Source organism: Ptychodera flava, chromosome 7 (assembly GCF_041260155.1).
Source record: "Ptychodera flava strain L36383 chromosome 7, AS_Pfla_20210202, whole genome shotgun sequence".
Taxonomy (NCBI): Eukaryota; Metazoa; Hemichordata; class Enteropneusta; family Ptychoderidae; genus Ptychodera; species Ptychodera flava.
In genome coordinates this window covers 28,467,523-28,494,047 of record NC_091934.1, presented here as the reverse complement: position 1 = coordinate 28,494,047, position 26,525 = coordinate 28,467,523, and the positions used below count along the sequence as shown (strand labels likewise).

Sequence of the window (26,525 nt, the reverse complement as noted above, 5' to 3'; positions counted from 1 at the left end):
AGATAGATCTTTATTGAACCGTATGCCAGTCTGACATATTAGCACATACAATAAAGATATTGAACCTTGAAAAAGGAAACTTCAAGTTGCACAAGTCAGAAAGAAAGAAAGAAAAACCTCAAAATTCATTTAGAAATAATATAACACTTTCTCTTTTGAAAACAACAATAAATAAATTTTGCCAAAGAAACCGCTGTGTTATTGTTTGTCATTATTTCAATAAATGTTTCAGTTAAACTTTGTTTCTTGTCTTTTAAACGCGGGTTTTGTATTCTTTCTTTGTTTTTATGAGTAAAAAGTGTATTTCGTCTTCTATTTTGTTACTCTTGCGACATGGGCAGAGATGCTTTTCTGCTCCTATTTTACGATGTCTACCTGTTTCTATGTTAAGTCATAAGAAAGATAGATAGAGTGGCAACGGGTATTGTTTAAGGCGTGAAGCGGTTACGTAACCCATCCATGTTCGCCTCGCCTCAGGTTGCTCTCGCCTCTCTTTTCCGAAGAGTGCCGACCATGAATCCTTCGGTAATTTTCGGATTTTCGCCAATTGTTAAGCGAAAGTATGTTCGGCAAAGTTTGTGTTGTTGTTGTCGTGTGGTGCTGAGCGAATTGACGTGCTGGCGAAAACGGGAGTGTTTTGAGCTTCAGGAAAATGAGTTTTACCGTTTTAAAAATTCCTCTCACATTTTTATGAATATATAATGAGTGTATTTGAACCAAATTTGAAAGTCTTTTATCGATACTGTCTGGTTTTACTCAATGATTACGGTCAGTCATACCGTCTTTTACACGTGCGTCAAGGAAAGACATGTTTTTGAAACTGCTGGCGTGTTATATTTTGATTGGCGTGAAGCAGTGTTTCTGGCCTGAGAGCTCACAAAGTAACTATGGTTGCTACGCGACTGGCAGTACGATGCCATCTCGTCGTATTTTTCGCATAATCTCGGGTAATTATCAACCACAAACAAAGCCTCCAAAAAGTTGAACACCTTTGAAGCTTATTTAATATGAAAAGCCACCCTTATGAAAATTTTTAGCCTGCTGCACAGTGTTCCTGCACAGGTGCGGCACTAGTGCAACAGACAATTACTGTAACTCAACTGTAAGGCGACTTTTTCGCATGCAAATAGCTGCTGCCGCACAGGCGCAAGAAATGATAAAAACAGTAACTGTGCGGCAGCTTTGTGCAGGAACTGTGCAGCAATATACAGCAGGTTGCGGCAGCTCTGCTGTAAGGCGATTTTTTCTCATGCAAATTAGTTGCTGCCGCACAGGTGCAAGAAGCAATGAAAACAGTAACTGTGCGGTAGCTTTGTGCAGGAACTGTGCAACAATACAACAAGTTGCAGCAGCTTTGCTGTAAGGTGATTCGTTCGAATTATACACATTAGCTGCACTGAGCAAATATATAGTGCAAGAAATGCTGAAAACAGTAACTGCAGTAAGTTTGTGTTGGAAATGTGGAAGCCTGTGATTGCACAATAGCCCTTTGAACTACAGAGTACCTGAAAGACTGTGCAGGAACTTCACAGAAAATTGTGGCATCTTGCAGGACAGCTACCAGGAGTAGGTAAAATTTGCGGCAAATTATTTTGCATGTTACTGCAGATTTGCCGCAAACTACAAATGCAAAATTCCTTCATAAGTTGGCATAATTCCACAGAAGTCAGCTCTGGGATAAACTTTTACCAATTTCAGCAACAGTAAGAAAACGAAATACATTATTAAATAGACGAGAGATACTGAAAACCAAAGAAGCAACACAATTAAGTGACAGCAAAATTTCTTGTATTGTACCATAAGTTTCAACGTTTTTATCTTTTACAACGATATAATACTTTCAGCTCAGATATGTACACAAAAGTTGTAAAATCGCTTGTGTAAACATGGCCAATGTTAGTGACACCGTTGAAAACCTGACAGACTGTGGAAAGCACAAGATGTGTTTTATCCAGCTAAGCTCTGAAATACCAGTTTCACAAGAAAAAATGGTCAGCGCAAATAAAGTTATTGTTAAATAAAAAGACAGAGAGAAAAAAAGATTAAATTCAAATTGTGGTACGATTTATTTTAAATGCCATGTTCATTTCATGCCACAAGTATCTTCAAGAGATTTTCTTTTGACTCGAGAAGTTTCATGTAACATTTACATTACTGTCATAGGCTGCGATTTGGCTTTCTGTTCTCTGAATTTCTTGTCCCTTCCTCACTATGCATTCTGAAAAATACAAATCGTTCAGGGAAGAGTATAAGTCTTTACCGTTTGACCACACATTTAAACATCGCAATTTGATGAAAGACATCAATAATTATTTGAAAAGAGACAAAAAAGTTGAAAACTTGAAGCAAAAAAATGCATATACATTTATGATTATTAAATTAATAATGATCAAATGTCAAACAGCGGACAGCTCGCCGTATGTTGTTTACAAATTACATACCAACGGCTGCGACGGGCGACAATCTGCAAAAATCTCAGCACTTACTGTAACTGTTGTGAAACGAAAGTGAATTCAGTATGAATCAGTACTCAACGAAAATTTATCTGTAGCTAAACATAGATATGCAACGATTACAGAACATTATAGCGATGAACAGACGGACGGTACATTGACTTACCGGTACATTTGAGAATGGGTCGCAGAGGCTGGATGATTCGATCCCGGTTCCGGTTGCAGGTCTCTCCGAACCGTGTGTACATACTTAGAAAACATAGTCAGCATTTTTACTGCTGTTCGCGTTCACAAATTTTGAAACCCGTCAATCTCTGGTGCTGTATACACGTTTTTCCAACACTGTGATATCATTTGGCTGGCGATTCCATAGAAAGATCACGAAATTGTCCACTAGATAACTCCCTAACAACAAGTACAAAGCCGATGGTACCAAAATCTAACTTCGCGCCGATCAAGCCTCATGACGTTAACGGAAGTGCGATTATAAATCATTACGCGATTTATAATGTAGTCCCGTTTTTAAACGTTGGAATTGACTCTACATTATTCACCAATCCGTTATGTTTTATACTTGATAGAGCACCCAATTTACAAGTATAATGAAACTGGTTATTTTCATCATAGAAAGACTCAAAATAGAGTAAAATTTCTTTCAACACGAAGATTCAATATCAATGCGCGAACTGAACTTGATGAACCGTGACCTCAGAGTGTAAACATGTCGGCTGCTCTCAGTCTCAGCGCTGGACGTTCGCGAAGCAGCGTATTGGATTTTCGTACAGCGGTCGGGATGGGGTGTGAAACACCCCAAAATTGTGCTCGGCAATTATCTAACGCTGAAAACATGGACAAAAGCATTGAATATCAATCCAGTCATAACAGAAAGCGAGATTCTGTTAGCGATGACAGGACACAGACTTAGTGCTGGGCACTGTACGTACGTAACGTATACTGTATACACTGCTATAGCGTGAAGTCTGAGCACGTCCACGGCCCTGGTTCTGCTTGGAGCCAAGGTACTAGTAGCGGGTCCTGCGACATTGAAGTTATTTGTTTGTTTCTACAATGGAAAGTTCTCATCTGTCGATATTTTTAAGGTACAGATTTGCAGTAACAAAAGTCTACGACGCGTCCTTACACAAGTTACAGACCATCATAGATTTCGTTCGAAACTGTTTCAGTGTATTTTGGTATCACTCGCAGAAAATACAGAGTTAAACTTGCAAGTCAGACAAGTCCCTGTTTTAAAAAATTGTTTTCCTAAAAATTCAGTTGTCGATTGAACCTTAATTTACCAAACCAGATCGTCGAATGGGGTACTCATGTAATGATGTTACATGTCACTGCTGTATAATACAGATGTACTCTTTATATCCATCATCCTGCAATGTTGTTGAGTTTAGGCCTGTGTCGCTTTCGCCAGCTGAACTGTGCTTTAAAAGCTATCCATTATCTAACAGTTTTTATAATTTAAAAGTTGGATTGTCTGTTATAAAAATAAATGAATGTAAAATATAAATGAAAGGTCAGTTTTGTTTTCTTGAATATGACTGGTCACGAAGTGCAATGGTACACTGTACTCCCGGTAATGAAATAGTCGGCAATGTGCCCATCATGTGTTGCTCCATATTTGCAGCAATAACCAATAACAATCTGTACATGTAATGTCATTTCTGGCACACAAGCTGCACACTTTGATGGCCTGCTGCACACAAGCTGCACACTTCAAGGTCTGTTGTACACAAGCTGTACACATTTTACATTTGCCGCACACAAGGTGTACAGTATGGAGATTATTGCACAGAAGCTGCACAGTTTTGTCTCCTGCTGCACAGTTTCTGCTCAGATTAACACTGTGCAGAAACTGTGCAGCTAGCTGCATTTTCCTGCACAGCCTCTCTTGCACAGCTTTCCTGTGCAGCACTAGTGCAGCAACTCTACGGCAGAGCTGCCGCTAGTCTACAGCAGAGCTGCCGCACAGTTTCATTTTCATAAGGGCAATAGTCTACCGAGACGACCATGGAACAAAAGGCATGCAAGTGTTGCCACTCTGTCTATATGTTTCTCTGTGGTTAAGTTGATGTGCACATAGTCTAAATTGTGTTAGAGAAGCCCTTGTGCGTGGATTTTTCATAATATCTAAATAAGTTTCAGTGTTGGTGTGTTTTGAATAAACGGTATGTCCTTAATTTATTTTTCATATTGCCCTGTTTATTATCATTAAATGGTACATTATGTATTTTGCGTCTAAAATGTTCTTTTTCAAATCTGTTTTGTCTACCTGTTGATTTTCCCAATTTTTTTCAAAGCCAAAGCTTGACAATAATTCATGTACTGTAAACACCATATTGGTGTTGCTTTGCGTCATGACCTACCCCCTGCTATACACCCTTTGCGCCTGTCACGAGGGGCATGGAATTATGGGAAAATAATAACCGGAAGTGAGGTAAAACATACGATGACTCCTATACCTGTACACGCAAAGGTGTGATTTTTGGGTGAAAAAGCTTGAAATACAAAGTGCATATTTATGCCACCAAAGAAAACACCTATTGGTGCATGGAACTAGCTCTGGTAAGTGTTCGTGTGCATTGGTTAGCACCGCAATATTTTGTAACTGTAGATATCGGCGATTTTCGGCCCGCGAAGCGGGCGAGTTGTAGACTTTCACTGCGCTACGCACAACGTATGCCGGCGTAGCATAGCCGGTACGTCAAAATCTTCAGAATTACGAGTAAAAACATCAAAATTTTAATGAATTCATATCTGTTGACTTATATTTTCATTGCTGTGTTTTTATTTTTAAAATATTTGGAACAAATTGAACGTTCGCGAAAATTTGGTTCCGCTGTGCTACTATACTACGGGTCCCTTGGGTACGGGACGCGCACGGTCAACGTACCGGCGCCACTGTCAGCAGGGCCGTATGAAAGACCAGCATTACGACTGGCAAAATTGCGAATATGTTGATCATTTTGAAATTGAATTTTATTACGGAGACACAATGGAAACACCTTGTGACACGGAGAAACAAGTATTTTTTAAGGATAATGCGACGGTAGCGTCGTTGACAGTGCCGTCTGGGACTGCGAGCACAGGGGTATGGTAGGCCTATGTGCCCGTGTCAACACAGCTGATGTCGACGTCCAAGTTGGAGCGCAGAAAAAAACAAAAAACGGAAATGAAAACAAGACGCGAAGTGGCAGTTTTCAAGGAATGGCTTCACACCATGACAGAAGAAACTTGCGAAGTTCTGAACATTCCACCACCTGAGTTATATCAATTGCCAGCCGTTTTTTTTTCTGAGCGACGGGACTCACTGACAGCGCTCGTACGGTAAAGCCTGCGTACAACGACTGCTCGATGCCGGCGTGACACCAACTGTGGCTTCACAACTAAGCTAAGCGGGCACAAAAACTCAACCGTTATTCTGTGGCCAGTGCAGACCAGCAGCGTCAGATGAGCAACATACTCGCTGCGCCGGTACACAACCTGCATCCACGACCGACCGTGACCGGAAGTACAAGCCTGATGCCGGCCGAATATACACCGCGACCGGTGGCCGGTCCTTCGTATGCTAATATCGAGGTCCCTTGTCGTCAATGCATCATTCAAAATGCCCTCCATCAGTTGCCGCAACTACCAGGGATGTTCTCAAATGCACACATCAGCGGTGGATCGTTCAACTTTACCTTCAACATCACCGGAAATAATTCCCTATCTAAACAGTCTTCACCTGTATACCACGTTGCATCGCCTCCAAACGTCGCCGACCTGCAGTGATCTACTCCGATTCCGACTCAGATTGAATTATTCAACCGATAACATAATTAGACTTTCTCGTTTTGAAGTTTTACTCATTGTTCTTGTTCCAGTGTACATGAATTTCGATTATAATGATATAAAATACGAACGGTTTCGCTTGAAAACATTTTGTAGTGTCGTACGTGTGAGCATGGAGGTAGTAGAGACGTTGTTTGAATGTACCAGCTGAGGGCGAATAACTCTATTGGTTAAGTAATATCCATCCGCCGACCCGAAGAATTTACTTGCTCGACGAAGTTACCAACGCAACGTGTGTAATTTGGGAACATATGTAATAATAACAGAACTCCATGACCTTGCCTTGACGTTTGTATGGTACGGAAGTTATTTTCACTCGTGATGCGGTGTATCCTTGCTGTATTTTCACTCGCTTCGCTCGTGAAAATACGGCCGCAGGATACACCGCATCACTCGTGAAATAACTTCCGTACCATACAAACGTCAAGGCTTAATAGTTGGCCTTCGTGCGCTGGTCTTCGTAGGGTTGGGCATTTTTGTCTAGCCCGGATTGTTCGCAGGACATGTAGGTTTTCTGTCACTTTATTCACTCAGTATTGCCTTACTAATTTGTTCATTCATATTAGTTCGAGCTTCTGTGCATGGTACGACACAATTCAAGACCATCGAAATTCTCACTCCGCTGTGAAAGCCGATCAAACTTGAGAAGCAGAAAAATCTCCCGATAACAAGAATCTACAGCTGCAGCAAAAAGATGTCTGATGTGTCGGTGTGCCGAAACTTTTTATTTACGGTATGGATACCTTCCCGCTCGGGACCCCGCTGCGGTTGTTAACTGTGACGATTATAGCGGTAAGTAACTAGTATGTAAGTGTTACATTCGACCGTGGAGGTTAAAAATACCCCAGGCTCCGTTTAATATTCGACTCCTGCATGATTTACTCGCTTTGAACACAGCACATCTTAAATTCATAGGACAGCTGCAGTGCGTGGATAAATTGGATATGAGCGGCAAGTTTGATGTCATTTTCGACAAAGTTCATACCACAGTCCTTGAAGTACGTATACTCACGTTTGGATCGTCACTTCACGAATCCCCATGCTACAACAAGGGCTTCGCGATCCAAAAGCCTGTGCTCACTATAACCTACCATCTCAGACTAGTGAGTTCAAGATGGCCGACGAGTTGAGTCAGAGTACAAAGAATAAGACACACCCAACAAACTTAATGGTATAGTGAAGGAGTAAAAACCTGAAAGACGGCTTTCCTTGACACAAATTTAAGTATATAAGTCTGAATTATTTAATTCTTAACTTCCATTGGAGGTAAAAAAAATTTCCAAAAAATGCCACCGGGACAAGGTTTTTAAAAATGGCTTCTCCCCTTTCCAAAATAGTAGAAGTACAAAAGCATGTATGCAAAAGTTAAAACATCTTAGAGTGTTTTTAGGCTATGTAGCCCCCGCTGTTTGTATTTGTCTCCTGTCTTTAGTCTACTTGCTCTGTCGCCATCTTTTTCTGTGTGCTCATTTTGACATCTAAGAAAATAAGAATCATTTTCAAATTACTCTTTTAGGTTATTGTGAGGGGTATTTATTCATGTCATACAGATAACGGTTGCACTTAGCCACAAGTCACCATCTTCGCCTGTTTATTTTGTCTGCCCGTAAGGGACTAGGAGACCCTGAGAGGGGATGGTGAAATTTGGCAAACATGCAGAGCAAAAATTACCTAAATGTAATGTTTGTAACCTTTACTGCTTTCACAAAAAAAAAAATTCTCATGACTCTCAACAACCCCCCCCCCAATTCCTGTAAAGACATATCAATTAACCCCCCCCCCCCCAAAAAAAAAAAAAAAAAAAAAGAAAAAAAGGCAAAAGCAGAAAAAATCCTTAAACAGTATCGGCAAAAAGTGCATGTTGATCATCCCCAACATCTATTAGTGCGTCTTTAACAACGATAATATTTTGGTCAGTCATGTGATGGTTACGTCATTCATATCCGGTTGGAGATCAATGACCCAGACCTAACTGCTGAGGTCAGTGTACAGTGCATGCCACCTTGGGAAATATTTCCAACAAAGCAATGTCTGTCTGTACTTGGAGTAAATAAAAGTATACCTTCATTTAAAATGCTTACTCTAGCTGCCATTTCCTTGGATTGTGTGGAAATATGTCTTAAAATTTTTAGTTTCAGATATTGCATGCCTATACATAGCCCTATTCTCCTTGTGGTAGAAATCTTTGCTTGTTTTTGGGTGCCCTTGTGGTGAACTAACGCAAACATACCTTGCATGTATAGAAAAGCTTAACGTGGCCCCAATTTTCTTCACTCAAGCTTAGATTACAGATTGTAATTCAATCTTACACCTTGTGGTAGATGTATTTCTAAAACATTAATTTTGATCTGACTCTACAGTGCCATACATGCAATTTTAAATTTTAATCATGTTTCCTCAAATTTTTTTTTGCTATCCATACGAAGGATAAAGTAAGTATGTGTGTTGTGATGGAGGTTTAAACATTCTCTTCAAAGTGGGTTTTAATGGTTAGATTATGTCTTTTCTGGTGTTGCACACATATGTTAATTGGGTCATGGGCTGTAAACCCAACCACAACCAAGCATTTGTAGAGTGCATGTGGATGATGTTGTTCAGGATATATTCATTGCATGGGTGCAGCTGTATTTTGCATTTAGATTGTCTTTACAACCTGACATGACACAGCGTAAACCACCTTGCGTGAGGCAGAAGTGTCAAACCTAGAGTGAGAGCCATAGGATAATACTACCATAGTCATATTGGTGATTAAGGCATTACAGGTAGATTTCAGTATTTTTCCCTCATATTAATGACACAGTTTCTTTCAATCTTGGGAAATTCTCTTTGATACAGCAAGTCTCCTTGTGTACAAGTTTGATTCATATCGGAGTTCTTCATATTGTTTTAAAAACTATACAATACTTTGCTCAAATTAATATTTATGATATATTGCATGGCAAAGCTCCAGCATACTGTATCGTAATCCAAATTCATTTTGCAATTGAAATTCCGCATTGACCACTTTGACCTTATCTTGCCATGCCCATCTCTTTCGCATGTAATATATATATATATATATATATAATATATATATATATATATATATATTATATATATATATATATATATACACACACACACACACACACACACACACACACACACACACACACACACACTCATATGAGTGTGTGTGTATTATATGCTGACATACACACACATAAAGAGAAATAATATGCCTCGATTAATCCTCTTTTGACCAGGCTCCATAAACAACCACAAAATGCAACTTGGGAGAGCAAGGATTAATTACTAATTGCTTTGAATATTTCTTTTCAGTTTGTAAGCCTGATAACTGTTGCAATGACTGCACCAACAGGAGCAAACTCATGCCGTACAGAAGATCACAAATATTTCTTTGACCCCCTCTGCTGCCGGATGTGTCCACCAGGTGAGAGAATATTTAAATGTGGGCTACAAGGGATGCCCTCTTTGCTGTTACCAGGTGATAATTTGTGAAAGTTTTCATTACTGAGTAAATCATCATATCTGTAGCTGAAACATTTTGACCACTTTCAATTGTGGCAGAATTTTTGCTAAGATTTTGAGCCTTCATAATGTGTGATATGAGGGAAGGTTACAAAGTCTTGCTTGTATCTTGTGGTCCTAGAACTGATACCCCCTTTTAACTAAAGGAGATTACAGTTCATTTTGACTGGACTAAATTTTTTATTAGCTCACGTGTTCACACACGTGAGCTAATGTTGCAGCAATGTCTATCTGTGTATCTGTGTCTGTCTGTGGGCCCGATATCTCAAAAACAATTGATCAGATCAAAATCAAATCTGGTAGATAGATTCAGTTTGCAAATGGCAAGAACTGATCAGTTTTTGGTGGGTGGGTTGCATACTTTTTGCTCATTTGCATAATTAATGATGTTAGAAAAAAACATATACATTGAGAACAAATACACACAATTTGATTTGCTACAAATATTGATCACACCCAGATGTATCAGCCATGAAAGATATGAGGGGGTGACAAGAACGGTAATTGCTAATTTGCATATTTAATGAACTTTTTCTAATTAGGGATAAATATCTGAATTGACTTGACCAAAGTTTACGAAACTTAGTATGTATATTGAAGATACTATGATTTAACATTATTGAAAGTCATTCAACATTTTCACTTCAGCCAATTCCTAATTTGCATATTTAATAAACTTTCCTAATTAGGGGTATATATCTTGATTGACTTGACCAAAGTGTACGAAACTTAATGGTATGTATATTGAAGATACCATGATATAACAGTATTGAAAGTTATAATAAGCATTTTCACTTCTGTCAATTCCTAATTTGCATATTTAATGAACTTTCCTAATTGGGGATATAAATTTCAATTGACTCGACCAAAGCTGATGAAACATGCTATGTACATTGATGATACTAGGTTGAAACAATATTGAAAGTCATTTCGCATTTTCATGTCAGCTTAATTATAATTAGAATATCTAATGTGTATTTACAGTTTAGCATATATAGCTTGAAGGACTTGACCAAAGGCAGTTACACTTGCTTTATAAAGTGGTGATACAATGACAGCAGTCAGAGAAATTAAGTATTTTTATTTCAGCTAATTAGTACATATTTGAATACTGAATGACCTTTAGAATTAATCTGTGGTGAATATTGTTCATTATGTTGATCATAACACTTTCAATGAAGTTGCAAACATGTGGCAAAGGTTCAAATTTACACACAACTGCAATATATAATGAAACACGCATGTAAGCATTTTCAGTTAATCTCCAAATGGGAATTTTTAGCGGTGGGCTACCCTTTTTTTCAGCAATCTATTCATATGTTAATCACCAACCAGAAGAATACGTTTTCACAACAAAACAATATGTATAAAGCCCTAAACTGCAACCTCTGCCACAATTTTTATCCGTTTTATGACTTTTGTGGAATAAGCGTCCCCAAAGTTGGCACTTACGAAAAAGGTAGAACTTCCTTGGAGAACTTCCCTTTTAAAGACAGGACAAACCTGCATGAGATGATGGGGAGAATCACTTTGAATTATGATCTTGAACATGGGTATGTATGCATTGAAGCACTTTTGATATAAAACCTAAGGAAGTGTGCATGTTGGCAAAAAATATAATTGAGACGTCTGCTATTTAGACGCAATAATTGTATCAAAGTTTGGTCATGGAAACAAACTAGTGTGTCCAAATAGGTAATGCCTTCATTTCTTCATTTGCTTTGCAATGAGGTAAATACATTGTACCGTGCTCTGTTTCCCCACATAGGTCATAAAGTTGAAAGTCACTGCACATTGTCAAACAGTGCTAGTAGTTGTGTGCCGTGTCCTGAGGGCTACTTCAAGAGTCACTGGAGTGGCGATACACATTGCACCGTGATTGACAAATGCGACAAGAGATTCGAGCATGTGAGTAAACTGGCATCCCTTGATAGAACCACGAATAATGAGTGTGCATGCGATGTTGGATATAAGTATACTGACACACAGGAGCTATGTATTGAAGCACCAGATGAACAGCAGACACCTCTTCCAGGTAAGAATGCACTAACATCACTCACTAGACTGAAATCTCTAGAGATTCAATTGCACGATTTGTACTTGTATTAGTCTTGTTGGGGCCCTTGAGTAAGTCTTCAGGGATAATCATTACCCCTTAACAGAATGATAAGTTGAGCTACGATAGTTTGGATCTAGGCAGGGCTTGCCAATGCGTGTTGCGCTGATACACCCCCTGACTGTATGCTTGTATGTTTAACCCTTTTCCTGCCGAGCGCCCTTGTCTGTTATTCTCCCAAGTCAGTAGAAAACCGCCCCATAATATGTGCCTGCAAAAGATTGGCTCTCCTGCATGTTATCCTGCCAGCCATTTTGGCAGAAATCGCCCATTTTCAGGGTAGTTTTAGCCGTACTTATACGTGTTAGACTTCGATAATTTCTACATGCCCGTAGACAGGGGAAGGAGCTCAAGGGTTGCTGCAGAAAAAAATTGAGGTCACCGGCTTTGTTTGCCCCTGGGAGTGCGTCATTTTATTGCCGTTTCATGTTTATTTTTTCGGAAATAAACTCCTTCAGTATTACGTACGTCCGCTAGGCACAAACATCACCTCACTCGTCTGTTAGTCAGAGACCCTGAGGGTCGTGCTAGGGGTGCAGCAGCACCGTCAAACCTGTCCTGTTTCCCCAGGGTAGGGTCAATTGAATACGTACCTCCAACGACTTGGCAGTGTAGCACAAAAACTACGTTTTTGCCGTTGTATTAACGACATGGCTGAGCCATTGAAGCACAGCTTTACGTAGTTTTGCCAGCTCAGTTGGGAGTTGGCTTACGAGTGTTACCGTTCATTACTGACTTAATCGAGTGGTCCTCAGTCAGGTACGGGTTTGTACCGACATGGCTTGGGCTGCAGCTAACCAGTGATAACCAGTCACTACCCCCAAGTCTTCAGTTCACTTTTGCGATGCACGGGTGCAACGCAATATGCTTCCATTGTTCTAGCCATCGACGTGTCCACATGCTGGCAGCCATATTGTACTGCTAGCTGGTTTGCATAACAAAAGCAGTCCCTGCAAAATGCAGGCGGTATCCCCGTACATGTAGCATATTGACCTCATGTCACCTTTTGAATTCTCTGTACGCAAACAGCGTACGTAGTTACCAATGCGTCGGCAAGAGGATACGTTTGCCTGCAAACCAGAGCCAATACTTCGGACGATGGAATAAATAAAAAATCCAAAGCTACGTCCATTGAATGGCACGGCCAAGGCGGTGAAGGACGTTGCCTGGCTTGAACTTGCAGAGCTGAAGCCCAGCTTAGTACGTCGGACACCAGTTTGTAATGGTATTTCCGAGTCGTTCATATCCGTTCCATGGGAGGAACAAGTCGAGCCGTCCCGTCAAAAATACGTTCTCATTTTCAGTCACGCACAACTGAATAAGTGACTTTCGTCTCGCACCATCGGCATATCTGCCAAGTCGTTTGCAAGAGGTAGCCTTCTAGATTAGCATTGCCGAGTTGGTCAAGTTCGGCAGCAATCTCTATAGTGCCAGGCAGCCAAGTACGTCCAACTCCGCCAGAAAACGTCACCATGCTATCCTGCCAAGTCCGCTAAAAAGCGGTAAAAAAAAACCAGCCCCCCTCGGGTGTGGGGGACTGGCGGACAGGTTTCTGCACCTTTCCCTGTCTATCGACTCCCTGCGAACCCATTTCGAGGGGAAAAGGCGTTCCTTGTCAGAAAACCTGTCCTCGGATGACCCCTAAACGCACAGGGGATAGCAAAACGTAGTTCCGTCGACTAGGCAGGAAAGGGGTACCAAAAGTAGCCCGATTTCCACCGCCTTAGGAGAATAACGGCCGTGCTGCTCAGCTTCTAGCTACACCGAATTTCAAGCGGATTTTCACCGACTTGGCAGGAAAAGGGTTAAACAGCCACATGAAGTTTCTGCAGAAGGTGTATGTACATGACAATCAACCTATACACACATATGGGGTTTTTTTTACCTCTACAGTTCTGTCAGTAAATGGAAATTTGGCTATGCAGTTTCATCATTTCATTGTTTTGCTGGTGCACAGAACGAAGTTTTAGAAGACATGGCTTGCAACTTTCAATGCAAAAGTTTTCCCCAGATGGTGCCTATAGCCTGCATGACATCAATTGCCATTGGTCCAATGCTAATGACACTCTGACAGCTGTCAATTGATGCAGCCATCATTTAGGAAAAATTACAATCAGAGAAGTGTGGATAAGAATTACTCTCATCTTAAACGTTTGTTGAATGATTTGTAAGTTGTTGATTTTTTTACGTGGGTGAACTTTTTTTATCCTCCAGTTCCAAAGGAGCACTCAACTCAAGAACTGCCTCTGATCTCACAGCACGTTTTACCTCCAGTAGTAACCCAAGAGTACTCTACAGCAGCCGACAGACAGACTTCTACATATCCTTCAGCTGAAACTTCCACAGTACTGCCTCTTCAACCAGCTGATAATGACATGACAGATGAAATAAAATCAAATCAGAAAAAAATCAATGTACTATTTGCAGTGATCATTATTGTGATCTGTACGGCAGTCGTGGTTGCACTCATCCTAGTTATAGTCTGCTGTATAAAAGGGCTGTACTGCTTCAAGAAGTGTAGAACCAAAGGTATTCCAGATAGTATCTCAGATTTGTCTGTTGAATTATGTAATCATGTTTTTTGATTAATCAACATTTTAACATATTGAATGGTCTTGAAATTGACTATAGGTATACTGTCACTCTTCTACCAATGATCATGAAAGGTAGCAAATTCCTGTATTTGTTTCTTTAACTTGGCATGTTGATCATGAAATTTCATCATGAAATGATGTCTTGATGAGCTATAAGAGAAATCAATATTATCAACCCATTGAAATTCAAATTTTTTAAGTAACCTGTTCTTTAAATTGTATTTTCTATTTGTCGATACACACAATCATGCACTTTGATTGAAAATCAAACAAGAAGGTTTTACCCAAATTTCACTTCTCAAAGAAAACCTGTATCTATGTACCTGTTTAATGTATGGTTCTATTTTACACCACAAACAGCAGCAACCAATACTACCAACAATCGAGGAGAACAGTTGCCAAGCAATGATGGTGCAGGAGATGAAAACTTTTCAATGTTAGGGAGCGCTGGAAATAATCAGTCTTCAGAGACAGCAGCAGCCTGTAAGTTGGCAGTTTAATGTATTATCCCTATCATTGAATATGTGAGGTTTCTGTATAACAAAGCCAAAGTAATTACTCCCCAAACAAAATTCAAAACTGCAACATGCTTAATGTATAGTATTATTTCACACCACAAACAACAGCAACCAACACTGCCACCAGTGGAGGAGATGCACTGCCAGGTTCTGATGTTGGTGGGGAAGAAATCGCCCTGGTGACTACAGAACAACCAGAAAGCACCAGAAATGACCAAGCCACAGAGACAGCAGAAGATGCAGATGATGAAGGCTGTGCTACTCGGTCAACTGTTTCAAGAGCTGACAGCACAGAGTCGGGTGAAAGCCACCCTGAGAGATCCTCCTCTGAGTCTGGTATCTGCAGAGAAGATTCCATAGAAGGTATGGTTATATACATCTTGATTAAAAAGTTGTCTCCTATGAAAGAGTTCTTTTGAATAAAAATTGCCTCAGTTGTAAAATTTTAGGTAGTATGTGCCTCAAAATGGCCACCATCCTGTGTTAATTCTATGGAGAAAAGGTGAATTTTCGATTTTTGAAAAAAGACAGTGAAAATTTTTCTTACACCAAGAGCCTTAAAATGAGCCCCACAAGTGGTAGATTAGAAAACAATCATAAAAGTTTTAGAGTCCAAATATCTGTCTCTCTGGATATACATTTCACTGTTACTGTAACCATATGAAATTGAAACAAGGGTTACAAATTTAGTTTCGCGCTTTCTGCTTTTGCCAAGAGGCCATGCCAAAACCTGATGATGTTTTCAGTTGTATTGAACTTGCAGTCATTCTCCTTTGTTGAACGTTGAATCAACAAAAATGTTTACATTATACTTTCAGGCCAAGATCTAAACTCTTCATCCCCGGATGTTTGTTATTCGATGACAGAGAAGCATAGAGCCATTCTCCGCAATTCAATGACATATATTGTGGAAAATCTTCCAGTGTCACCTGTACTGGATAGAATGCCGGTAAGTCCATATAACGGCTGCTTCAGAAATAATCTCATGATAAAAATGTCTGTACTTTTCTGACAAGCTAGCTTTTATTTTGATGGTCTTGGTACACAGTTCTATTTTTATCAACTATCAATAAAATTTTATTTCATGATCGATTTATGCAGGATAATTTTCAGCTCAGATGACATTTAATTAGAAGTGTTCAAACCTTTCAACGCACAAACAGTATAAATGGATAGACCATTGTCAAGTAGGTTGTCCTTATCTTAATAAAAGAATACGTGATCCAGTTAAAAGTGCAAGCAAAATATTCTTTAGTCTTACGTAAAAATGATTTTGTTCATACACAGTGCTAAAAGTCAGATTTAATGGTGACTGGAAAGTGAATTAAATATGAAGAACTTTGGAAAGGAGATGCTCTACCCACCGGAACACCCCAAAAATGCAAAATACATGAAAAGTTTGAAGGAAAAAATGTTTGTGTCTTCATTCTTGCCATGCTGCACACTGCTCTTTTCCTCCCAATATCTAATGGTCTACATGTATCTCATTATGTACACAGTTTGCATGATCTTTACTTTGTCACATGTCTCTTACAGTTATTTACAAATGAAGATGTTGCCAAAATCACTAATAGAATTAATGATGAGTATGAACAAAGACGGCAGGTGATATATACCCTGATGACCAAAGGCCCCGATGCATTTGATGAGTTTGTGAGAGTACTGGATAAAGTGTGTCCCCATCTGGCGTCAGCGCTGAAATCACAAAACTAAAGAGGAGCAGCTCTGTACATCTTGTAAAGTGTTTCAGGTAAAATGTTATGCTTTTCTTGCAGTTTAAAACTTGCATTCCACATAATGTAGCCAGGCCCAGCCAATGGCTTAAAAAGAGATTTGCTTTTGAGGATGTATGTCAAAAATTTAGAAAAGAGTTTGATCATATGATAGCTACATTTTCTAGGATCTCAGCAATGGGCAAAAAAAGTTTGAAAGGACTGAGATGGTATTGTGAAAAGAACTGCTATGTAAAACCCACCCTTCTGGCATGTATTTCAAGTAGAAAAAAAAAAAGGCAATGGTACTACCCGACATAGTTTTATCAAAGATGTTTTTGTTAGATACAGATTGACAGATACCAGTGGGTTTGGTACTTCTGAGACGCTCACTATGTCTGGCTACAACCCAGATTTGTACAGCAACTAGAAGTTTGTAAGTTTTCTTCATCAACTGCTGAATCAAATGTGATGTCTAAAAAGTGCTCTGAGTTAAAATTGTTGACTCAGCCTGATACACACTGTGTCATTGTTTGGACCAATAATAACCTGGCTTACATGGACACAAAGCATTGTGTTGGTTAGGCTCATTTAGCATGCTTGAGGCATAGGAGTGGAAAAAGTATTTCTTTCGCGGCACAGAAATGAAATATTATCAAAGTTAACATTATAGACATTACCATTGTAAGGTTGTATACACCTCTAAATTGAAAGTCTCAAACTTTTGCTGAAACTTTCTATATGTATATGGAAACCTAAATCCATTCCCTCTCCCACAAGAATGACAATCAGAAGTCACCTTTCAAAACCAATACCAATATATACCAACATTTGAAATTCAAAATGGTCGCCATCCATGTGTCATCTCCATGGGAAAATACAAGTTTCAATTTTCACAAAAATAACCCAATAAAAAGTTTATTTATACTCCATGAGCTTCAAATTGAGCCCCCACAGGTGGTGGACCAAGTAAGTATTGTAAGAGTTTGAGAGTCTGAATATCTGTCCTTGAAGCAAATTCTACCTTATAGTAGCATACCTATACATGTGGAACAATATTACATTTATATTCTGACATACCTTCACTCTGTGTTATTTGTTTGCAGATATTCATAGGTGAAGAGATTTCAAACGTTGCTGAGTCATCACCTTCTGAACGTGCACTGAGACTTTTGAGAAACGCTCTTATAGGCCAAGGTCCAGATGCGCGTTAGAAAATTATCTCTGTGTTAAGCAGCGTATGCCTGCATCCAGCCAAAGCAGTCAGAGCACAGAAGGAACATCAACAGACTGAACTGGTGGCTAAGTGACAGTCCAATAGATGGAAAATCCCAATGTTTGTATTTTGAACATAAACAACTCTGACAATGCAAGTTCTTGTTGACGTAGGGACAATTTGATTTGATCTTCAAGTGGCATACCTAGTGTAGTGGCATTATAATTATACCTCCGCAGTAAAAAGGGACCAATACTCACTGTTTTTGTCTTTTCAAACTGATTTTGTGGCTCACCTGTGCCATATCTTCCCTGTACATATCATTGTATGGGTAAACCAAACCAAAGAGAATGAGTGAAATCAGTATTCTGACTGAAATAAATTGAAAGGACGAGATTTCAATTACTGTCACTTTTTGCAAATTTTGACAAGTTTTCATGACCAACCTTAAATGGGCCACAACCATGACTGAAGCTCTACCTTGCCATTTAAAAGAGTAACATATACCAAAATCAAAAAGTCCAAGGGTGAAAAAGAATTGACTCTTCCTTTTTCGGAAGTGACAGGGTTTTAATGGTCCAGGAATGGTTAATGTTACTTGAGAACCTTACCAAATTATGTATACTCAGACAGTGCAAAGATATAACTGTACAATGACTGCTACCATTTATTCAGGTATAGATACAAGAGACATGTATTATTTTTTTTAAGATTTTACAGTTTTACAAAAGTGCTATGCCAACCCTGGCATTAATGAACTGTCTGGAATTGTTGTAACCTTTGCATGGTATGGTATTAGTAGTTTAGCTGCTGCTTTTACAGAATGTAAAACCGTGTTTTTGTAATTTTCCATGCTGCAGTTCTGATGAGGAAGGAGTGAAGTGTTTGGCTGTTTACCCGACATTCTTCTCGATATCATAATGTTTATTGTGCAAACTATTTTTATTTCTCCATGTATTTAAATTTGAATTCTGACTTTTATTCCTGCCATTGGTGAACGATAGATGTGTACAGTAGATGTAAGTTATTCCTATGTCTGTTCCTGTTTATCATTAGTGTAGGCTGGAACTCTATTTTAATTCCCATCATGGGCATCCGTCCCATTGTCTCAGTATGGGAGAGCTTGCCATCTTTCTGTGGGCATTACTGAATCAAACTGACTTTACAGCAGAATTCTGATGTCCAATATATTATTTTAGGCTAAAAATTGTAAATGTTGTATGGAAGGTGTGTCCATCAGGGTATTTGTGGCATCTACCATTTCTTAATTCAGATAGGCCAGCAATATGCCATTACAATTCTGATGCAGGTGACCATTCAGATGTGAAAGACTCAAAGCTGACAAGAGAACAAACAGGTGGCTGTTTGGTGAAATGATTTTTCTATCTTGCCCAAACATCAGTCAATGAAATGACGATGCATTAGTCCAGTAACATTTTGTAGTACCATGAATGATCTATGTGCAGTAGTGACCAACAAATTGACTTTTGTTCAAATTTGATGTCTTTCACCATTGTAGCATGCTGGTATCATCTTCAGAAAATGTAATGTTTAAGTGTAGAATTTGCTATAATGAATCATGTAGCCATGTACTGGTGTATTAGTTCAATGGAAGCTCTCTTTGAAAGTGAACTTCAAGTGTAATTGAATCGTGTAGCCATGTACTGGTGTATTAGTTCAATGAAAGCTTTCTTTGAAAGTGAACTTCAAGTGTAATTTTACAACTCTCTGCAATATCTGTAAATTAAAAAGAGGTCATTTACAGAATATTTATGCAATTTTATGACAGAAGGACAGTTTCTATTTTGTCATTTTTATGTTTCATTTTTGTTCCTTTTCTTCAAAATTTACAGGTATTATGATACTGCATTTTCTCTGCTTGCTGTTACTATTTCTGCAATACTTGAATTTTGGTGTATACTGAGATTCGGATTTGTCTGGAATAATTTACAATCTAACACCAGTGATGTACAGATTTCTTATTTTTTTTAAAAAGAATAGGACTGGATGATACAATGATCATGTAAATATACCAAAGTGCACTTGTCCTTTAAAATAGATATTTTCTTAACTGACCATATTCTGTTTACATTGTGTGTTATGATGACCTACCTGTAGTATTTTGTTTTCACTTTCTTACATCTCATCAGTCCCATTCAAACAGAGACTTCTACACAATAACTAGCAATTACAAACTCAGCAACCACTCTGAGGTGATCGACCAATCACAGTGCTCCATTCTGGGACTTCTACCTCCAGCAAGTCATTGGTCAGAATCAAGATGTTCTGAGCCTTGTAGATGACAGTTATAATCAGCCAGGAATCTACCAGGTTTCAGTATTTCCAAAGTTCAAGTAGAAGGTGTGAGAGCTCCGGCTGATAGTTGATGAAAATGCATGTGTAGCATTTTTAAAGTCTTGTCTCAATGCAATTTTAAAGTTGATGAATCTGTCAAGACACTGAAAGTCTTCATATGTTCATGTACTCACATACACAACCAAAGCCACCATAATTCAAACGTGAAAACACATGTGTTGTGAAAGGCCACTTTGATGAAAGTGATAATATTACCAGTCTCAGCTTGCATTTGTCAATTCCACAACAATTCTCTTTTATAGGGAGACAGTTTGTTTTAGAATTCTTTTCAAAACATTTTGTAGTTGAACAAATTGGGTATTCTCAAGTTGTGCTGTGATTGGAAATTAGGACATTTGATCAGGAAACAGTAATTCCAATCACTGGTATTTGAAAATTGGAGCTTTGCTGCTTTATGAATGCATGAAAATAAGAACATTAATGTCGTATCTTCTAAATTGTTGATCCGCAGCTGGGAAACTTGGCTAAGCCCCTTAGGGCAGGGACTATCCCTCAAAAACACATAGAGACTACTACATCAACTAACCAAGCCATGCAGACCGGACGATATATGGTAACAGAGCGACTAGAACCCCCATGCAGTATCAATTTAGAGCGTCTGCATATCACACAAATTTGACAGGTTTTAAAGTCTGCAAATCTTCATGTGCAAGATCGATTTTTAGCTCACATATACCGGTAGATGTAATAGAGCTTCTATAGCAAGTTACCTCCAGGTATGTGAATGAATTTAAGTGTCGACAGTTCATTCCAGCCTTTAGTGAATACATGACAGCCCAGTAGTAAGCAGCTTTGCTTCATTTGTACATTTTCAGAGGTACTAGTAGTGGCCAGAACTTTAAAAATTAAATTTCTACTATACACATAGTGTGTGCACCATTGTTTTGTAAGTTTGTAAAACAAGGATGTTCTCATACCCAATAGATAGTTGCTCTTTTGTGATCATGTCCTTTTGAAGGTGTTTTCAACTTTCTCAAATCAAAATCTTTGTGTGAGTGTAGCTTTCTGTCGTCGCATATAGAAAAAGGGGCTTAGCATAGCAGATTTTCTGTATTGTTGATTCTGTGTAAAACTTATCTTTTCCTTACTATTCAAAAGTAAAACAGTAATTGTGCAATTTCACTTGATCAAAAGGGGCCATGTTTGTACATTATATTGTTACATCTCTAGAATTTGTAATTTTACATTTTTTTAAAAAAGTATTTACACAAAAACTTGTACAGTTCTACACTTCTAACTTCCTATTAGTGCAACATTGCTTGAATTTTCCACCTTTACATTTTATGCTGCCATCATGCATATTTTTGTATATATTTGTAAGTTTTATAAAGATGGTGTCCATTACATGACGCTGAATGTGATTCAGCAGGTATATAGGGCACATCAAATTAGGCTATATCTATTTTGAAAATACAATTAAAAACTTATATAATAAGAGGTCCTTGTGGTAGGTATGATTTATGCAGAGCCAGACACTAGGTATTCCTTCTTGTTGGTATTCTTCCTCTCCATCACTCACACTCAAATCACATATACATGTACTTTCATTTTATTAGCTCACATTTGGTATGTATTATAAATACCAAAAAGAGCTTATATGGTTAGTTGGTGGCGTATGTATGTATGTATGTATGTATGTATGTATGTATGTATGTATGTATGTTATAATACCACCATCACTACTCCAAAGCTAATGAAATATTGCCGATGACATCAGACTTCTGTGCATAAACATGTGAAGATAAATATTTAAATTTGCCTTGAAAAATTTTGATTTGTTTTTGGAACAATAAAAGTCACGTGTGTTGATCGCATCATTAACCTGCAATAATCAAGATAGGTGCATAGGGACAAAACTTGTCAGAAATTCACCCCCCAATTTTTTCTTAGGTACGATTTACAACACTTATAAGTATGCCAACCCTAAAGCCCTCCAAACATTGTATTTGATGTGGTTTTCCAAGGAAAGTCTGCTGTTAAAATGATTTCGGGGGGGGGGGGGGGGGGCTAAATGAATTCTTGCCAGAATTTCTGTCAGCCCCAGGAGATTTCTAGCACGTGTACAGGTCACCCTTTTTTAATAACAAATCTGCAATCATGATCAGTGCCATTGAACCATTTTAGGAAACGGTAATTACACATGGGCCAGATCTGCGAGTAACCACTGCACTGATGTATGAACTGTACATTTTTACTATTGTATCATGTAGCTGCATAAAAATGAAATTCTCTTTAAAAATGAACTTCATGTGTAACCCTGCACTTTCCTGCAATTTCTGTGAAGTAAAAATAAGTCTATTTACAGGGCGTTAATGCAATTTCATGACAGAAGTACATCTACTTTTTCATATTTATATTATTCTTTCTTTCAAATTTTTACAGTAGCTGAGACGTCCTGCAGTTTTCTCTGCTTGATAACATACTTTTCCTAATATGAAAATGTACATTTATACTGACATTCATGTATGAACAATTTACATTCTTGAAAAAAATCACTGTACAGCTATTTCTAATTTTATAAGAAAATAGATTATAAAACGATGGTGTTAATATACCATTGTGCAATTATTTTGTGAAAATAAAAACTTTTATATTTTACTATATTCGGGCACAGTACTTAAAGATATCAATGATATATGTCAGAAATATCTTGATGTCTGTAAATTGAAAGTTATATATATATATATATATATATATATATATATATATATATATATATATACTTACTAAATTATTGAATTAATAATCCCCCTTTTGTTTTATCTTTGTCGCGTGCAGGGGCGTCACCCTGTTTTCGAAAGTTGGAACCTTTGCCTAAATATGTGTACAAGTATTTTGTTCCAACTGACAAGTGGTAAATATAAGAACAAGTATTTTGTTCCAATTGATTATCTAATGTGCAATGTTTTACTCTGCACATAGTAGAGGACTGTACATTTGTTGTTGGAAAAAGTGTCCAAATGAGGAGTGCGAGAAAAAAAGTTACCTGTAATTAGAGAGTGAAAAAAAAAAGATTTGAACAGTTGATCAGGTACAAGAAATATGCAACCTCTCAAATCTTCCAGAACCCCCCCTCCCCCAAGATATCAAATGGTGCACCCCTTAGGTCCAGTGACCAGGGGTAATAGGCCCTAATAATTGTAAAGCGCATGTACTTGTCGATATGTGCTGGCGTAGTCTCTCGACGGAGTATTTTTGTCTTCGGGGAGTTTTTGCTTTCCAGGCTTTCGCCAAAGGGCACAAGCCAAAAATCTCTGGAAGCAACTATACTCTGTCGAGATACCAGAGATTTTACCGCTGGCTGTTCTGCTCTGTGGAGCAGCGCAGCCTGCGGTAGAAATGGGCCAGTGGAGTAGACAACGGGCAGATAGTCTATGTAGCCGACACGAACATGGGGTTACACGAAAAATATGTAAATGAGAAGACAGTAATAGATGACACGGGCCTCTGCCCTCTTGGCAACTTACTTGACAACTGGAAAGTTGGTGGGCCCCCTGACAGCTTGCCAACTTACTTACTTGCCAACTTTTATGAGTCTAAGTTGGCGGGGGCCTCTGCCAACTTGCCAACTTTCAGTGGTGGAAATTGACGGGGGCCTCTGCCAACTTGCCAACTTACCTACTTGCCAACTTTCATGGGTGAAAGTTGGCGGGGGCCTGTGCCAACTTGCCAACTTACTTGACAACTTTCATACAGGGAAGTTGGCGGGGGCCTCTGCCAACTTTAATGGGTGGAAGTTGGCGGGGGCTGCGGGGGCCTCTGCGAACATGCCAACTCACTTGACAACTTTCATTGGTGGAATTGCCAACTTGCTTACTTGCCAACTTTCATGGGTGGAAGTTGGCGGGGGCCTGTGCCAACTTTCCAACTTACTTACTTGCCAACTTTCATGGGTGGAAGTTGGCGGAGGCCTGTGCCAACTTGCCAACTTACTTGCCAACTTTCATGGGTGGAAGTTGGCGGGGGCCTCTGCCAACTTGCCAACTTACTTACTTGCCAACTTTCATGGGTGGAAGTTGGTGGAGGCCTGTGCCAACTTGCCAACTAACTTGACAACTTTCATCCAGGGAAGTTGGCGTGGGCCTCTGCCAACTTGCCAACTTACTTACTTGCCAACTTTAAAGGGTGGAAGTTGGCAGAGTCCTGTGCCAACTTGCCGACTTACTTGACAACTGTCATGGGTGGAAGTTGGCGGGGGTCTCTGCCAACTTGCATACTTACTTACTTGCCAACTTTCATGGGTTGAAGTTGGCGGGGGGGGAGGGGCCTCTGCCAACTTGCCAACTTACTTACTTGCCAACTTTCATGGGTGGAAGTTGGTAGAGGCCTGTGCCAACTTGCCAACTTACTTCGCAACTTTCATTCAGGGAAGTTGGCGGGGGGGCCTCTGTCAGCTTGCCAACTTACTTACTTGCCAAATTTAATGGATGGAAGTTGGCAGAGTCCTGTGCCAACTTGCCAACTTACTTGACAACTTTCATGGGTGGAAGTTGGCGGGGGCCTCTGCCAACTTGCCAACTTACTTACTTGCCAACTTTCATGGGTGGAAGTTGGTAGGGGCCTCTGCCAACTTGCCAACTTACTTGACAACTTTAATGGGTGGAAGTTGGCGGGGTCCTCTGCCAACTTGCCAACTTACTTACTTCCCAACTTTCATTGGTGGAAGTTGGCGGGGGGCCTCTGCCAACTTGCCAACTTACTTACTTGCCAACTTTCATGGGTGGAAGTTGGCGGAGGCCTGTGCCAACTTGCCAACTTACTTGACAACTTTCATTCAGGGAAGTTGGCGTGGGCCTCTGCCAACTTACTTACTTGCCAACTTTAAAGGGTGGAAGTTGGCAGAGTCCTGTGCCAACTTGCCAACTTACTTGACAACTTTCATGGGTGGAAGTTGGCGGGGGCCTCTGCCAACTTGCCAACTTACTAACTTGCCAACTTTCATGGGTGGAAGTTGGCGGGGGCCTCTGCCAACTTGCCAACTTACTTGACAACTTTAATGGGTGGAAGTTGGCGGGGGCCTCTGCCAACTTGCCAACTTACTTACTTGCCAACTTTCATTGGTGGAAGTTGGCGGGGGCCTCTGCCAACTTGCCAACTTACTTACTTGCCAACTTTCATGGGTGGAACTTGGCGGAGGCCTGTGCCAACTTGCCAACTTACTTGCCAACTTTAATGGGTGGAAGTTGGCGGGGGCCTCTGCCAACTTGCCAACTTACTTGACAACTTTAATGGGTGGAAGTTGTCGGGGTTCTCTGCCAACTTGCCAACTTACTTACTTGCCAACTTTCATGGGTGGAAGTTGGCGGGGGGCTGTGCCAACTTGCCAACTTACTTACTTGACAACTTTCATGGGTGGAACTTGGCGGAGGCCTGTGCCAACTTGCCAACTTACTTGTCACCTTTCATGGGTGGAAGTTGGCAGGGGCCTCTGCTAACTTGCCAACTTACTTACTTGCCAACTTTCATGGGTGGAAGTTGGCGGGGGCCTGTGCCAACTTGCCAACTTACTTGACATATTTCATACAGGAAATTGGCGGGGGCCTCTGCCAACTTGACTACTTACTTACTTGTCAACTTTCCGCATAGGTGGAAGTTGGCGGGGGCCTCTGCCACTTGCCAACTTACTTACTTGCCAACTTTCATGGGGGAACTTGGCGGGGCCTCTGCCAACTTGCCAACTACTTACTTGCCAACTTTCATGGGTGGAAGTTGGCGGGGGCCTCTGCCAACTTGCCAACTTACTTACTTGCCAACTTTCATGGGTGGAAGTTGGCGGGGCCTCTGCCAACTTGCCAACTTACTTACTTGCCAACTTTCATGGGTGGAAGTTGGCAGAGGCCTGTGCCAACTTGTCAACTTACTTGACAACTTTCATTCAGGGAAGTTGTCGTGGGCCTCTGCCAACTTGCCAACTTACTTACTTACGAGATACGCGTCGGTCGTTCGGACAAGTAATTGCAATGACAGCAGGTCTATTGTCACTATGAATAAGGATGCAAAATTTATATATGTAGCGACATTCTGACAACTTAACGATATGTTTACCTGTCATAAGATTGATGGTTTGTAATGAATTGGAAATTTTCTTTCCCGTGTAAACTTCATCACGATTAATAAACAGTAATTTACCACCGCCCGTTGTTGTACGAAATGTTTGAATATC

General features: G+C 39.7%; 1 protein-coding gene and 1 long non-coding RNA gene across 2 annotated transcripts; one reads left to right on the top strand and one right to left on the bottom strand.

Annotated features, from left to right (window-relative positions):
• Positions 1 to 2,042: 2,042 nt before the first annotated feature.
• Positions 2,043 to 3,341, bottom strand: LOC139137188 (uncharacterized). Its single transcript, XR_011553336.1, has 2 exons — positions 2,620 to 3,341; positions 2,043 to 2,218 (listed from the first exon to the last, which is right to left on the bottom strand). It is a non-coding gene; the product is annotated as an uncharacterized lncRNA (long non-coding RNA).
• A 3,392-nt stretch (positions 3,342 to 6,733) lies between these two features.
• On the top strand, positions 6,734 to 21,792 carry LOC139137187 (uncharacterized). Its single transcript, XM_070705165.1, has 9 exons — positions 6,734 to 7,091; positions 9,621 to 9,732; positions 11,599 to 11,865; positions 14,161 to 14,475; positions 14,901 to 15,023; positions 15,167 to 15,421; positions 15,877 to 16,007; positions 16,595 to 16,808; positions 17,877 to 21,792. Exons 1-8 carry the CDS (start codon positions 7,035 to 7,037, stop codon positions 16,769 to 16,771), a joined length of 1,437 nt encoding a protein of 478 aa, XP_070561266.1. The 5' UTR covers positions 6,734 to 7,034; the 3' UTR covers positions 16,772 to 16,808; positions 17,877 to 21,792.
• Positions 21,793 to 26,525: the final 4,733 nt, after the last annotated feature.